Raw genomic sequence first — 14,813 nt, 5'->3', positions numbered from 1 at the left:
AAGTGGTGAAAGTGAGGGAGATTGGGAGTCTTGAGAAGTCGTGCTTGCGCACGTCGTAGAAGAATACTTAACGTCGCGACAGCCCTAGGTGAAGACGTTCATCCGAAGTGAGGGGTGGTTGGAGGACCACCTAACATGCACCCATTCGCGACGCTTACGGACTGACCGTCCTGGTTCTCACTGCACTGGGGTTCATTCAGCTCTTCCTGACGGGAATTGCTGGAATGCCTCGTTGCAGAACAGCGGATTACTTTTCGGTACTGCCGTGAGAACCCAGATAGCGTTGTCATATCGATGGCGAGTTGCAACCTCACGGACATAGGCGCATTTTTGGGGCTCCACATTTTTGGAATGATGCCTGCTGCCCGGCGTCAGGCAATATTGGAGAGTGGAATTTTTTAAGTATGCCCATTGTGCGGCGTATGCCCCATGATAGTTTCCTGGCGTTGGACAGGTTTCTTCAACGAGAAGGCCATACCCTGGAATAAGATTGCCTCATCTTAGTCCGCCCAGTGTTTGGGTACGTGCGTGAACGGTGCCAGTTACTGCGTGGTTCCTTCCAGGAACCTTTCTTTGGATGAGGATGATGCCATACAAAGGGCGTCTAAGCATAAAGTGTACACAACCCCAAGCCAAAAATATGGTGTGAAGTTATTTTTTATTACGAGTCCAACACTGGATATGTGGTTTGACTTCTCTGTGTTTCGGGGTCTTCTCCAGCGCTGCATGACACTGTCTTCGGTCTTGTGGATCGTTTCCGTAACCAGGGATACCACCTGTTTATGGATACTTATTATAACTGGTATCCCTGGCCCAGGAACTGTATGAAGCAAGTGTACGTCAGTGGTACCCTTCGGTTAGTGCGTGGGACTAAATGTCCTCAAAGAGGTTCACTAGCCAGCCGCAACATCTGGCAAGAGGAGAGACAGATTAGCGGCGGAAAGGGAAGTCATCCGTCATCTGTTGGAAGGGGTCCGACTCGTGCCCCATGATTTATGACCAGTCTATCAAGAAGGAGTCGTTCAGCAGAAGAGAACCACTTGTCCCGGCAGGGCCGGAGGATTCACGTGATAGGAGTTTAGGTGTCCAATATTACTGTCATCGGGCACTACAATAGGCACATGGGAGGGGTTGATCTCTTTGGTCAACTCATCGGCCATTATCCCTTAGCCAGGAGAACCAGGGAGTGGACACAGAAGCTCCTCAAATGCCTCCTTCAGTTGGCCCCTCAGAATGCCTACATCCTCTACTGTGGGTACAATTCGGACACCGGAGGTGTCCCATCAGTTTCGGGTGGCGGGAATGCCTCATAAGCTTCAATCTGGTGGCCTTCAACACCGCCCCCTGCCCGAGCTCCAGATCTGCCCGAGGATAGGGTGGATGTAAGCCTAGGAAGGGCCAACCTTGTCGTCCCTGCTCCTGCCAGCCTACGCCCCTGCTACCACCACCCTTGATGATGCTGCCACCCTTGCTGCCGCCGCCCCAGGCAGTCCCCAGTTATCGGAGGCCTCGGTTACTGTTAATCCAGTTTTACGGCGCTTGTCTTGTTTTTCAGCACAGTTATGCACCGATCTCCGGTTATCGGCGCTGCTCCCCACTTATCGGCGGCACCGACCCCTGGTTATCGGTGCTGGTAACCGGATATCAGTGCCAATAACCAGGGATTGGCGCTATTATCGCCGATTTTCGGTTATCGTCACGCTGTCGGAAACGGAACCCAACCAATAACGGGGGACTGCCTGTAAGGATGTAATTCACTAAGAAAGCTTGAGGAAATACTGCACCTAGCAAAGTACAGGCAGTCCCTGGTTATCAGCAGGGGTTCCGTTCTGACAGTGTGATGATAACCGAAAATCGGTGATTTTCGGTTATCGGTTCCCCTGTTATGTATGTATTGGCCCCAATACCCAATTATCAGCGCCGATAGGTGAAAATTGGTGATTTTCAGCACCGAAAATTGCCAATTTTTGTCATTAGACAAGCCCCATAAAACCAGATCACTTATAATCGAGCCTGCCGATAACCAGGGACTCCCTGTAATTGGCAGCAATGAAAACAAGTTTGCTTACAGTGGTTGGGAACTTCAGCAACATTGGTTGCACTTACAGCCAGTGTAGTAAAAGTGGGGGAGTAATAATTTTTTTTGGATTGGGGAAGGTCGTCAGACAGATTTTCCAAAAGCTCATGTAAACCCAGTTCCATTTGCTTAGCCATGGGAACTGAATTGGTAGTCCTTGGAAGATTTAAATGCAGCTGGATTAAAGCACATCTGAAGCAGAGGATAATAAACTCTTACCTTATAAAATAGGCTTCTCTCTGAGCTACAGGCAGTCTCCGGTTAATGGTGGGCTCGGTTAAAGGCGCCGATAACCCCCGAAAATCGCCGATTTTCGGTTAGCGGCGATTTTCGGTTATCATCACACCCTCACAAATGAGACCCCGCCGATAACGGGGACTGCCTGTACTCATACAATTATAGCATTGTTTATAGGAAATGCTGATTTTTATACACTAAGCCTTTATGAAGATTAATTATTTAACAAATCCATAACTGAGGGGCTCAGATCACTCAGACCTGAGACCCACATACTGTATCATGAGTGTCACAAAAATGCCATGATTTTTTAAGATGGGTGAATGAAATATAGATTGATTATCACATATCTAGTTTTTAATAATCATGGCAGGAAGTTGAGAACATTTAACAATAAACTTTTGAAGAAAAAGAAAAATGGACTGTATAACTACATAAAAGATCATTTAGCCTGTCATCAATTGGTATTAGCATAAACTGAAAAAAAAAGAAGTGCACTATGTGTGGCAAAGGTCTGAAATTCTCATTGTTAAGCATATTTGTATAAAATAGGGCTATTATAATGAATAAAGAAGAAGTGAACAGAAGAGCAACAGTAATAGTAAGACACTACAGTAATGGGAATGTTCAGTTAAACAGTATTCAATACATGTATTTGAAGTCCTAAATACTCTAACTATAAATAATTAAGGCAAAACCATCACCATACAGAAGTGAAGGTTAATATAGACTGAAATATCAAATAAGAGCACAATCATTTAAAGCAAAGCTGTTTTTGTTCACAACACTAGGCAAGCTGCTTCTGCAAAGAGTGTGTCCTTTTCTATTACCAGGTTTAATACTACTCAGTTTGCCAGGAGTTTTATTTTGGCTACAGCTCAAATGTGGAGTACTAGTTTGCCTAGTGTAGTTACAGAATCTTCTGACCTCCAAATTTTTTAGTGATTAGCAAATTTATTCTTGGTTTCTTCTGGTTTCTCCTCAATTTAAGTGTCAGGTGTACAGTATCAGTTTTACATGTATTTTCTACACCTGTTTATTTATCACTTTTTTCTATTATTTTTCTCTCTGATTTTCCTTTGGAGTTCAGGTGGGTATAAATTCTGTTGACTCTGTTCATTAAAGTTTTCAGCTGAAGATTTAAAATAATAGAGAAAGAAAAAGAAAAGAACTGGTCAGTTTCTGAGGAACAGAGTCAAAATGTTTGTAAAGATCAGCAGACATATGAAATGGCAATTTTGCAGTCAAGAGGGACTTACCAGCTTAGATGCACAGACCAAGTGGATTCTTTTCTTTGTTGAGCATGAGTGGAAACTGACACACCTCAAGGGATTCATAAAGTGATAAATTTTTAAGTGCTAAAATACATGGTCCCTTATTGGATTCTATTTCGTTATGTATATTTCTACATTTATTCGAAAGTTATGCTGAGGCCATAGGTCTTCTATTGTGGTATTTGGCTTCAGTAAAAAAATTGATTCATTCTAAGGAGTGAACATGTATGAAACCTATTACAATAAATATTTTCAGTTTTATCACCTAGCAAATAATAATATTTATATTGCCATGCCTGCCTGTTTGCAACACTTTTTAACACTTTTTGTGTCCCTTGAGATTAATAATGTTCATTGGATATAGTTTTAGTATTTGCAGTACCAGTAAGCAGCTAAATGTGCCTTTTATTATATCTTATTAGGTTAATTATATTTTAAAACTGTCTTCATTGTCAATTAGTATTATTAAGGAAGCATATGTAAAATACTTATTTGGGTGCTGTGTGTTATGACATACCAAAATTGGCCAAAGAATTTTATGATTCCCTTCATGTCTCATTCAAGTTTTTACTAGCTGGACAGTATTTTTTATTATGAGTAACGACTGGCAATACTTGAACAGGTTTCTTTAGCAACTGGCGGCAGGAAGCCACTCAACTATCAGGTCATCTTTAAAGTTGTCAACAAAAGAAGTCTCTCAGAATTAAACACATTTTTGCAGTCCTCACAGCATGGTGTTCGAAAAGATGCACCAGCAACTGTTTTCCAGGTATTGTATACAATGGTTTATCTTGTTAAAATAAAAAATAAGATAAGTGTTGAAAGGTAAATATATTGTTTTATTTTAATTTATTTTTAGACTGCAGAGAGAGTGTAGTATTTCCTTTTTTGACGTGTAAGAAAATAAAGTTGTAAAAGTAAAATTTAATTTTGAATGCAAACCCATCATTTTTGATGTGCTTACTCATTGCTGCTGTCAGCAGCTTCTTGGAACAAAAACAGCAACAGCCCTTGCCTGGCTAGGTGCCCCTTTTTCCCCCCCCCCATGTTGTTCAGACTTACTACAGGTAGACATTCACTGATTCATCTACGTGTAGTTTGGTTCGCTCTCTTATTTGTTACTGATTTCAAATTTTCTGGGCTATTTCACATTGTTTTGGTTGCTCTAGATATGTTCACTTTGTTGTGTGCTCACTCTTGTAAACACATGCAAGAGATCAATGCTAGTTTTCCATAAAATTTACTCAAGTGTCAGTTTTGCAGCTTTTGTTTAAGGCCTGATTTATGACTAGTTTCATCACATTTAAATTACAAAATCACAATGTGTGTGTAGGGTGGCAGGGGCAGGACAGGTAGGAGTGCCCGATCCCCCTTCATCTGTCCCCTCAACCTCCTGGGGGTTTACCGGGAGACACGAGTCGCTCAGGAGGGACTCTGATGAGTGCTTCTTCTCGGGATTCGGCTGCGAGGCCTACACCCCAGGCTCGGTTCTTGGACCAGCTCGGTCATAGTCCGAGTAGTTGAGGAGGGATCCCAGGGGTCTGCCGAGGTTCTCCCTCCTGCAGGGAGAGTAGCTCGGGAGGACCACACCCTGGAAGGACTCGGAGGTCCTCTTCCTCAGGATGCAGACACCTCTGAGATACAGAGAACCTTTGCAGAGATCATCGCGCTGATTCTTCAGCACGATCTCAGGGAAGGGCCCACGGCCTCTTCTGTGGCTCATCCTTTGCGCCTCGAATCCTTTTGGGGTCCCAAGAAGGAACACCAAGGCTTTGGTGGGGCTTTAAGGTCTTGGTGGTCAGCGCTTGCCAAGGCGATATTCAACCAGGTGAATCATTTTGTCCCAGGGTGAGAGAAGTCCTTGGTTGAACCGCTCGGACAAGCTCCTCCCCCCTCCTCTGCCTCGACAGAAGTGATTCTACATGCCTTCAGAGGGGTCTTTGTCGACTAAGCAGGTTGACTCGGACCTGGTTCATCTAGGTCTGGGTCTCTCGCTGCAGCACCTTGCTGTAGAAGGGGTCTCCCTCACGCAGCAAGAGGCAGCAAACCTGGAGGCCACCGCTATGGCAGCTCTCCAGGCAGTCTCCTAGTTGGATCTGTGGTCTTTTGCAGTTTCCTAAGGTTGCCACAAATTGTGTAGCTTACCCAACTCCTCTAAGAGGATAGGTAGCATCTCGCTTAAGGTGTTTGGTTATGGAAGTAAGAGTGATTGCGTGAATGACTGGCCTCTCCTCCTCCTCCTTCCTCGTCATCCTTCCTTCTCTTCCTTCGGGCAGAGAGTGGGATTCGAGCCAAGGCATGCTGGAACTGGTGGCCGATGCAGGTAAGTCTACACTTCGAGCATCCGTTCTATTTTCTATCTTTAGATTTATAGAAGCAAACCCACTCCTTCCCCTAGCAAGGGGAGGAAAGAGACTCTGACAATAAGCAAACCCAGTACTCATATTTGCCTTACTGTCACCAACTTTTGGATTCATCCTAGCCTGGTTTCGTATGAGGTTACGTTTCCCTCACTCGTTTGAAAAGGTCCAGAAGTGTGACAATTGATCATGCAGTTCCTATACTCCAGTCAATATGCCAGAGACAGTACTCCTCTGTCGACCAGAAAGAGAATCCCAGGTGTGGCGAACTCCAGTCAGTTTAGAGACTCCCTCAGATTCCTACCTCCAACAAGTGAGTTTTCCTAATGCAAAAGGACTGAGGGTTTGTGTATCATGTAGGAGCAAATCACAAATTTTTTAAGTAATTTGTATTTTTCCTAACTATACAAACCTGAGGTCCTTTACATTATGTATACATTTCATGCCCACCTCATGCCACCCTCAATCTGATACTTGGGCCGAAAGGAAAATTGGAATGTTTAGGGATGGTAGTTAACTACCTAAACACCTTGTTGAAAGTTTAATGGCCATTTCCAGCTTCACTGAAAGTGTTTCCTAATATAAAGGACCTCAGGTTTTTTGTATAGTTAGGAAAAATACAAATTACTTCAAAAATTTGTGATTTTTCATGGTGCATAGAGATGCTTTGACAATGTTCCCTCTAATTGTCTCTGATAGAACGACAGATGGCAATAAAATTGATATCTTTGCCCATTGTTTTAGTGGAACAGAATGACTGTTAAGCCAATTTGGAGCCAAAGGTAGGCAGTTCTGTTGCAGGTTAGCAGTATGTTCAACTCTTTCAATATCCAGGACAATGGAGAAAAGAGGTAGATTACCCTCCATTTGTTCCAATTCTGTAGGAATCCATCTCTTCCTATTGCTTGAATGTTTAGGTTTAGAGACATGCACTGGAAGTCTCTCCCGTATAGCAAACAGGTCCACTTCAGAATGTGGAAGTAGATTGGATATAATTTTTAAGGAGGTTATGTTCAATATCCCATAGGTCAAAGACGCCATGTGCCTTGACAGGGAGTCTGCTGTCACAGTTAGTGATCTGTGAGGTGGGTTGCTGACAAGTGCTACTTCCTTGCCTGAGCCATCCATAGGATATATTGTGAGTATTAAGAGGAGATGAACCTGACTGGTACTCGTCATCTGCATCCTGTTGTCTAGAACCAAGAAGATATGGGTTATCTTTGAGGCTTCATTTTTCTGAGAGGATAGGGCCAGTTCCAGGAAAATTATGTGACTCCTCCATAGAACAGATAACCATCTTCCAGCAGCCTAATGATCCTCTTGGTGGCCTCCCCAACCTGTCAAGGAGGCAGCCTTTGTATAACTACCTGCCCAGTGGAAGGAGTCATTGAAGAGTTATTAAAGAATAAATATTGAAAAAACAAAAAACCAAATAGAGATGCTTACTCTTGCATGACTGTAACAAGACTGAGCAAGATAACCACCTTGCTGGCTGCCACACAAGGTGTAAGCTTGGTCAGTAGCTTAATGAAAATTAAGGTACCACCTTAGGTTATATTAGGTGGTACTATATTTCAAATTATTTACTACTAGTATTGTTATAAAGGTTACAGGATTATGACTCCTACTTTAACCTGTTAAGCATCATGTATGGGAGATGTTGCTGCACCCGTATCGTCACACTGCCTTGCTTAGAGCTGTGTTCTGTGTTTATGCATTAAGAAATATTTCTAGACCAACCATGCAGTGATATATTTGATGTTTATTCCTTAATGCTCCGTATAGCAGAACCCAGCCTTCTTTGGACAGAAGCAGGGAATATTGTGTTGATTCCTTAGTTTGTTCCGGGAAGGAACAGCATGTTAACAGATCAGGCAACAGAAGGATTCTGACTTCTGACAGAATGGTCTCTGAGTTATCATGTAGGTAAGTTTCATTAGAGACATTGATAACTGTAGACCTCATACTGACAGCTAAGAACAGGAGGTTAGCAGCCTACTGCTTCCCCTTCTAAAATCCTCAGACTGATGTGGTAGATGCTTTTCTGCAGGGTTAGTCGGTTATGGATGCTTATGTCTCTCCTCTTTGTGGTCATTAGAAAGGTAATTGACAGGTTAAATAGAATTCTGATAACTGCATTGATGCTATCAACTTTTGCAAGCATTGTAGTGTGTTTGGGATTTAGGCCTAGATTCTTAACTACCACATCCAGTACATTGGTTAGGTAACTGTTGTGTACTCAGCATATAGGATGGCAAGGCATGTCTGGATCAGCTGTGAATATAACTGCAGGGATTCCTGGCTTGTTATGAAAAACAAGTTTGCAGGTGTTGGCAAAAGGGTTTGGTAAGTAGCATTACAAAAGTCAGCTGCAGCATTGAGGTGGAATGTAATGGATTCCTACCTACAGCACACCATCCGTCCTAAATACACATATAAATCAGCTACCTAACAATGTTCTGTTTTCTCAGTGAGGCATGTGTAATTTATTATTCACAGGTAGTTCAACCATTCAACTTCTTGAGACATGCATGGTAATTTTTCCTTTCCAGGATTTTGCAGTAACTGGAGACAGCTACACGATATGGAGATGGCTGTAGGGTGCAGCTACAGGATATGACAATAAGATCTGGCCATAGGATATGGCAATAGAATCTAGCAATGAAGTCTAGCTATAGGATGCAGCAATAAAATGTGGCTGTAGGATGCGGCTATAGGATGCTGCTACAGGATGTGACTATAGGATCTCTGTCACAACCTACTGTAAGAGAGAAAGGGGGAATAGTTGCAATTAAGGATGAGCATAAGAGTGGGCTAGATAAGAAAATAATACAAAATATTACACTAACAAGTTGAAAGTAATTAACATTTCATGGCATACAAATTATGTCAGCCTACTTTAGCATGATTTTTTTTGTGCATCTTAAGAGTCTGTCCTCAAGTTTAGTAGAGGCTCAACCACTAAATTTTTTGAAAGAGAGTGGTTGGTTTTGAAAGTTTTTCTAGCCTAACCTGTCCAAAAATGCTACAGTTATGTAATCCACCCACCTTTTCACGTTCATGTTTTATAATCCAGCTTACGACTACAAAAAACTACAAAACAGACTTACAACCCAAAATTGACAACCTATAACCATCAGAGAGCTCTCTCTACCACACCACAGTGTTTTCATCCCTCACGCCTGCATTGTTTACATTTTGCTCCCTCCCGCCATTTGTCGTCCTATGATGTCACTTCCTGTGGCGTCACAACACGAACAGATACTTTTAAACATAAAGAATGTTTTGCCATAAAAAATCTTATAAAATTAAACGTGTTTTTTATGCATTTTGTAACGCCCATGCCCTTTCACTAATGCAGAAAATAAAAATAAGATAATAATAATTAAACTTCTATGACTGACATATAATCACATTTATCTCTTCTCCCTCACCTCCAACCTCTTCATATCCTAATCCCCTCTAATCTCCATTATTCTCCAATTCTGTACCCTCTATGCAATTTTAATATTTTCCCCTGAAACTCCAGCTTTAGTCAATACATCGGCTATTTAATGCTTTTCTTTTGTCCATCTCACCCCCTTTATTTCTCCAGATCCTATTGTTTCTCTTACTGCTGCAATATCAGTTTTTAATCTCTCTGCTTACTCCAGTCATTAAGGTTTTACTATCAGTTTTAACCAATGCTTCTAATTTTCCCCCTCCTACTATCTCTTCCCACAAATGTTTGAAATATATCACTCCTTCTATGGCCTCCCCCACACTCAGAGCTTCTGCGTCAGTGGTGGACTTTGCTACTCTTATTGATTTTCTGGATTTCCACCGTATGGGACTTCTCCTCTTACTGTGTGTCAAAGATATCACATAACCCAATTATGTATGACCATCTTCAATATTCCCAAGTGAAGCGTCTGCATAGGCTTCCCAATAAATCTTTTCTTCTTCTAACTCACTTATTATCACTTCTCCCATTATGTTCTTAGTTTTTCTCACTGTTTTAACCAGCTTTTTCATATCTTGAGCCATTCCTTCTTTAAAAGCTTTACTTAATTCACTGACATCATATGATATTTCTGGCATGGTGTGTAGTGATACCCAGTTCAACTGTCCTACCACTGATCTATACTCTTAACTCATTTGTCCTAATACTCTGTTACCTGTAAATCTTCTAGCTTCTGGTTTTCTTATAGAATTTATATACTGTACTGCCACTGATAAGACAAATTCCATTTTCCTTATGCTCTACTATTACTCCTACATACTTAAAACTTTACTTTCTCGTTCTCCTACTTGCAATTTCCCTTTCAATTTCCCAATTGTTTCCTTTAAAAATCCTTCAGTTCCTCCGTAGCAAAAATTTATTCTTTTTCCGCCAAAAGAATATATTAGGTTCTAATCTACTCCTCTCGCCTTTAGGCTCCACCACTTTTACCACCTTACAATACCATGCCTTTGACGCATCCTTGAGCACATAAACGTTTTTTTTCAATTTCCATAATCCACTCCAACCATCTTCACTAGGTGGTTTTAAATATACCTTTTGTTGTATTTCATCACCTTGTAGATACGCAGTTTTTACATCAAATGTATAACAATTCCAATCTTTCAATTTTATTACTGTCAAACAAAATTTTAAAATTTCGACATTGCATGTAGGAGTGTCTTTTTCCCATTCGGCCATTTCTTCTTCAAAACCTCTAGCTACCAATCTTGCTTTACATATCCTTTCCCCCCCCCCCCTTTTACCTTTTCAGTTACTATCCATCTAGTAGAAATAGCTTTTTGTCCAACATCATTTACCTCATATACCTTGTTTTCTGTCCAACTTTTTCAATTCTTTTTCTTTAGCTTCAATTACGCTTCTGTTTTCAAATCTAGCAAAACTTCTCTTCATCTTCAATTTCTTCTACATGACTATAATCTCTTAAGTTAGCCCATCCCTTGTCACCTGACTGTGAGTCTTATACATTGTACGAACCAGCCCAAGATTTGCTTGACCATTTTCCTGCAAGACTTAAAATAGTCCATTCTTCTACTTGTACTGTATTTTTGTTTTAGCTCTAACTCTATTTCCCTTTTTGAGTTTAGATATTTCTTCTATTAACTCACCTTCTGTTACCTCACTTTCCCCTTCATCTTCCAGTGTTTCCTCTGCCAAGTCTCCTTCTATAGCCTCTTCTGTATCTGCAGTCCTTCTCCAGCCCATTATAATCTCCTTCCTTCGTGCCCATCTATGTTCCCTTCCTTTGATGCACAGGATTCATCCTTCACAGTCAGTGTGTGTTTTATCTATTTTAGGTATATTTTCTTTTTCTGGTGATAGTCTTTGAATCCTAGTAACATGTATTCTAGCTACTTCTCTTAAAGAATCCCTGTGTTTAATCACTCCGTTTTACCTGATACTTCCACTACCTGAGCAGGTCCTCTCCATTCATATTCTCTTATAGAATACCTCATCTCCCACTACTGCTTCTTCAAATATATGTTCTCTGATGTTTTTTTATAAAGCAATTCTTATTTTATTACAAGACTCATTTTTGATAAACGCTTCTCTGGCCTTATGCATTGCATTCAATGCATCCCTTTCTATGCTTTCTTCCATACCTTTCTCTCTGCTTGCAGGACGTGAACTCTCTTCTCCCATTAAATTAGGCAAAGAAGGGTTTTTCCCAAATACTAATTGGTTAGGGGAGAAACCACCATTATTTATCTAGCAGTTCCTAGCACTCACTACCCATCTTAATGCTATGGACCAATCCACTTCCTCATCATCTTTCATTTTTCTTAAACTTTCTTTGATTATGCCTACTGTCTTTTCACATATTCCATTGCTCCATGGAGATTCAGATGCTGTGGTCAGTGCTTTAATATTCCATCTTTCTGCCATCCTCCTTACTTTTTCATTTTGAAATTCTCCCGTTGCCTGATGATATTTTAGTAGGTGCTCCAAATATAATAAACCACCCATCAAAAAGTGCCTTAATAATAGTTTCTGGTTTCTTGTCTTTTATCCAAAAAGTCTGACAATACCTCGTTGCCATATCTACCACTACTAAGAACTTTCTCTCTTCTGTCTCTCCCACATCCATTGCTATAACTTCATTAAATGTTTTACTCCAAGAAAATCCTACTACTACTGGTTTAGCTGGGTTTCTTTTGTATCTTTTACATACCTCACAACTTGCAGTTAAGTCTGTTAATAACTTTTTTATTTCCTCTTTTTCTTTCTCTCTCAAACCATCACTCCACTGTGCTTCTTCTGTAAGCTTCCATATTTTATCTCCACTTCTGTGATCAAATTGTAGATGTAACTTCATCATTGCACCTTTAATTTCCCTTAAACTCTTTCCCTTCCATCCCTCCAGGAACAATTCTTCTTCTACCTTCCCCCTCAAAATTGGCACTCTTAAGTGCCAATTTTACCTTCATTTCCCTAATACTTCTATTTTAACACAGTTCTCTTTTAAATTTATTGTCACACCCATTTTACTCATGGATTTCTTATCTATTAACCACAGTGTAGGGGCTTCTTCAAGCTACACAATTGAATAGGATGATAGGAACAAATTTCGAAGTTACTAAATAAAACCATTGACTTTCCTTAACCTAATTTATTTCCTTAATACTACAGTGACCAAAAAACCTTGATATGATTAATAAATCTTAATCTACAGAGCAGAAACTCATCTAACCTTATCACTATAGTTCATCAAAACTTATTCTACTCAGTCTTAATCCTATAGCTCCCCTGCCCTTCTATCAAAAGAACCTTAACCTATAGAACTGTAACTTAAGCTATTTCAGTCTTAATATTACCATGACTACCTAAAAGAACCCAAAATCTAATTCAACCTAAATCTAGTGTTCCACCACCAACTATGGTCTCTTAGACTTCTTCTTCAAATTGGCAGCTAACTTGCTCAACATCAGCCATTTCTGGATTTCATCGCTGTCCTTCTTCCTACTGGAGAGATCAACATCTAGTTTTTTTCTTTCCTCCCCACCTTACGAACTGCTGTCGAACTTTCTCTGCAGCAAGTGTGTCAAGATCAGCTCTCAAACCTTTCACTTGCCTGCCTCCACACATTCTGCTCGTCTTCATTCAAAGCCAGTGCTTTTATGTAGTACTGACCCCATTTCACACTGCTACCACTCTTCATAACAACAAATCCCATTCATTCTCTCTATCAGTCAACATTCGTAACATCTCACTCAGAGTCCTTATGGTTCGTTCCACCAACCCATTCGCACTCGGCATGTATGGAGTTGTTACTACATGCTCGATACCCAATTCTTTCAACATTTGCTCAAACGGTCTACCAAGAAACTCTGGCACATTATCACTCAACATTCTTGCTGGCTTTCTCACACGCAGGCAACAAGACCATACCAACCACTCTAGCAACATTCTCACTAGTTTTATTCTTCACAGCTGCACAACTTACAGACTTACTCTTATGATCTACTATAACAACCACTCTACGTTTCCTCTCGCAATTACCAGCAAAGCTACACAATCAGTTGCTACTAACTCAAATGTTTCTTTCACACTCAACTCCAAAACAGGTGGGCTAGCATACACTGATATTTTCCCTACTGACATTTTTCACACATAACTGCCACATCTTACAAATCGCCCTCAAATGAGGGAAAAACATATGCTCTTTCATGCACGCTGTCAACTTAAACTTCCCCATATGTTCATATTTCTCATGGACTAAACATGCACATCCTTACTGCTCCACTCATTGAGAACACTGGAACATACATCAAGTCTCCCATCTTCTCTCTCGAAAAGTACACTACTCCTTCACACAACACAAATCTCTCAGCAAACTGCATCCATTTACTCAACAATAAAGGCCACCTTCTCCCAGGTACTTCCTATCTAATACACCTCACTCACTCGCCACAAAACACTTCTGCTGCATCTCCTCAACATCCTCTGCATTAACAATTCATTCTCACTCTTGCCCAACTCCACTATATCCTCCTCCTCACTCAGACTCCTATCAGTCATTCCCACAAACCTGGCCATATTCACTGCCTCGCTTTGAATCTTCCCTATTACAGCCGCATCTTTCAACAGAACTCCTGTCCTAACATCCACTACTAATCCATTTTCCTCAAGAAATCTTTCCCAAACAGGAAACAACACAGCATCTGCTCATACAAGCTTCCGCCTCAAACTCTCCCAACTTTACCTTCAGCCTCACCTCCTCCCATCCAACTGACCTTCCTGCTATACCTCTTGTTGACACATTCACCACCCTCCTTTTAACGTTCCTATTCACTCTTTCAACATCCCTAATCATGCGCATTCACCAACAATATTTGCGCTCCGGTGTCAACCAAGCCACAGTACTGTCTGCCACTGATATCTGCTCCCACAGTCATCACATATCCCCTCTTGTGTACACTCTGACACTAGCCTCTTCCACCAACCAAACACCCTTCATTTACTTCCTCACCATCATCTTCCACTTCCAACAACTCTGGCATTCTCTCTTCAGTATTTTCCTCCTTCTCATACTTCCTTTCCTAGTCGTTTTCTCTACAACCCAGTTACAGTGTACCCCACTCAAACACTGCAGATGCAACTCACTCTCTCTTCTTTCACTCCCTCATGTCAATATGCTATAGGTTTCTCACCCCCCATTGTGTATGGACATAATCACTTTATGCTTCTTACTCACCGCCATCAAAACCTCCTGAAATGGGGCTACTCCAGGACACATCATAGTTCTCAGACTCTTCCAATACTGTTCCACATTTGACACTCCCAAACATCCAGGCCTCTTGCAAACTTCCTCAAACACCTCAGCCCTCAGTTCATTCACACTTCCAGGCACCCGCACCTTCAGA

The 14,813-nt window shown here is 41.1% G+C and overlaps 1 protein-coding gene across 1 annotated transcript in view; it reads left to right on the top strand.

Annotated features, from left to right (window-relative positions):
• Positions 1-14,813, top strand: part of LOC136843977 (protein argonaute-2-like) — a 564,386-nt gene that overhangs the window by 137,804 nt on the left and 411,769 nt on the right. Inside the window, exon 4 of the mRNA XM_067112994.1 lies at positions 4,211-4,357. Coding sequence (XP_066969095.1) covers positions 4,211-4,357 — 147 coding nt within the window. The remainder of the gene's footprint in view (positions 1-4,210; positions 4,358-14,813) is intronic.

Source organism: Macrobrachium rosenbergii, chromosome 12 (genome assembly GCF_040412425.1).
Source record: "Macrobrachium rosenbergii isolate ZJJX-2024 chromosome 12, ASM4041242v1, whole genome shotgun sequence".
NCBI lineage: Eukaryota > Metazoa > Arthropoda > Malacostraca > Decapoda > Palaemonidae > Macrobrachium > Macrobrachium rosenbergii.
Note: the sequence above shows the minus strand (reverse complement) of the source record. Positions and strands in the feature narration are given on the sequence as shown.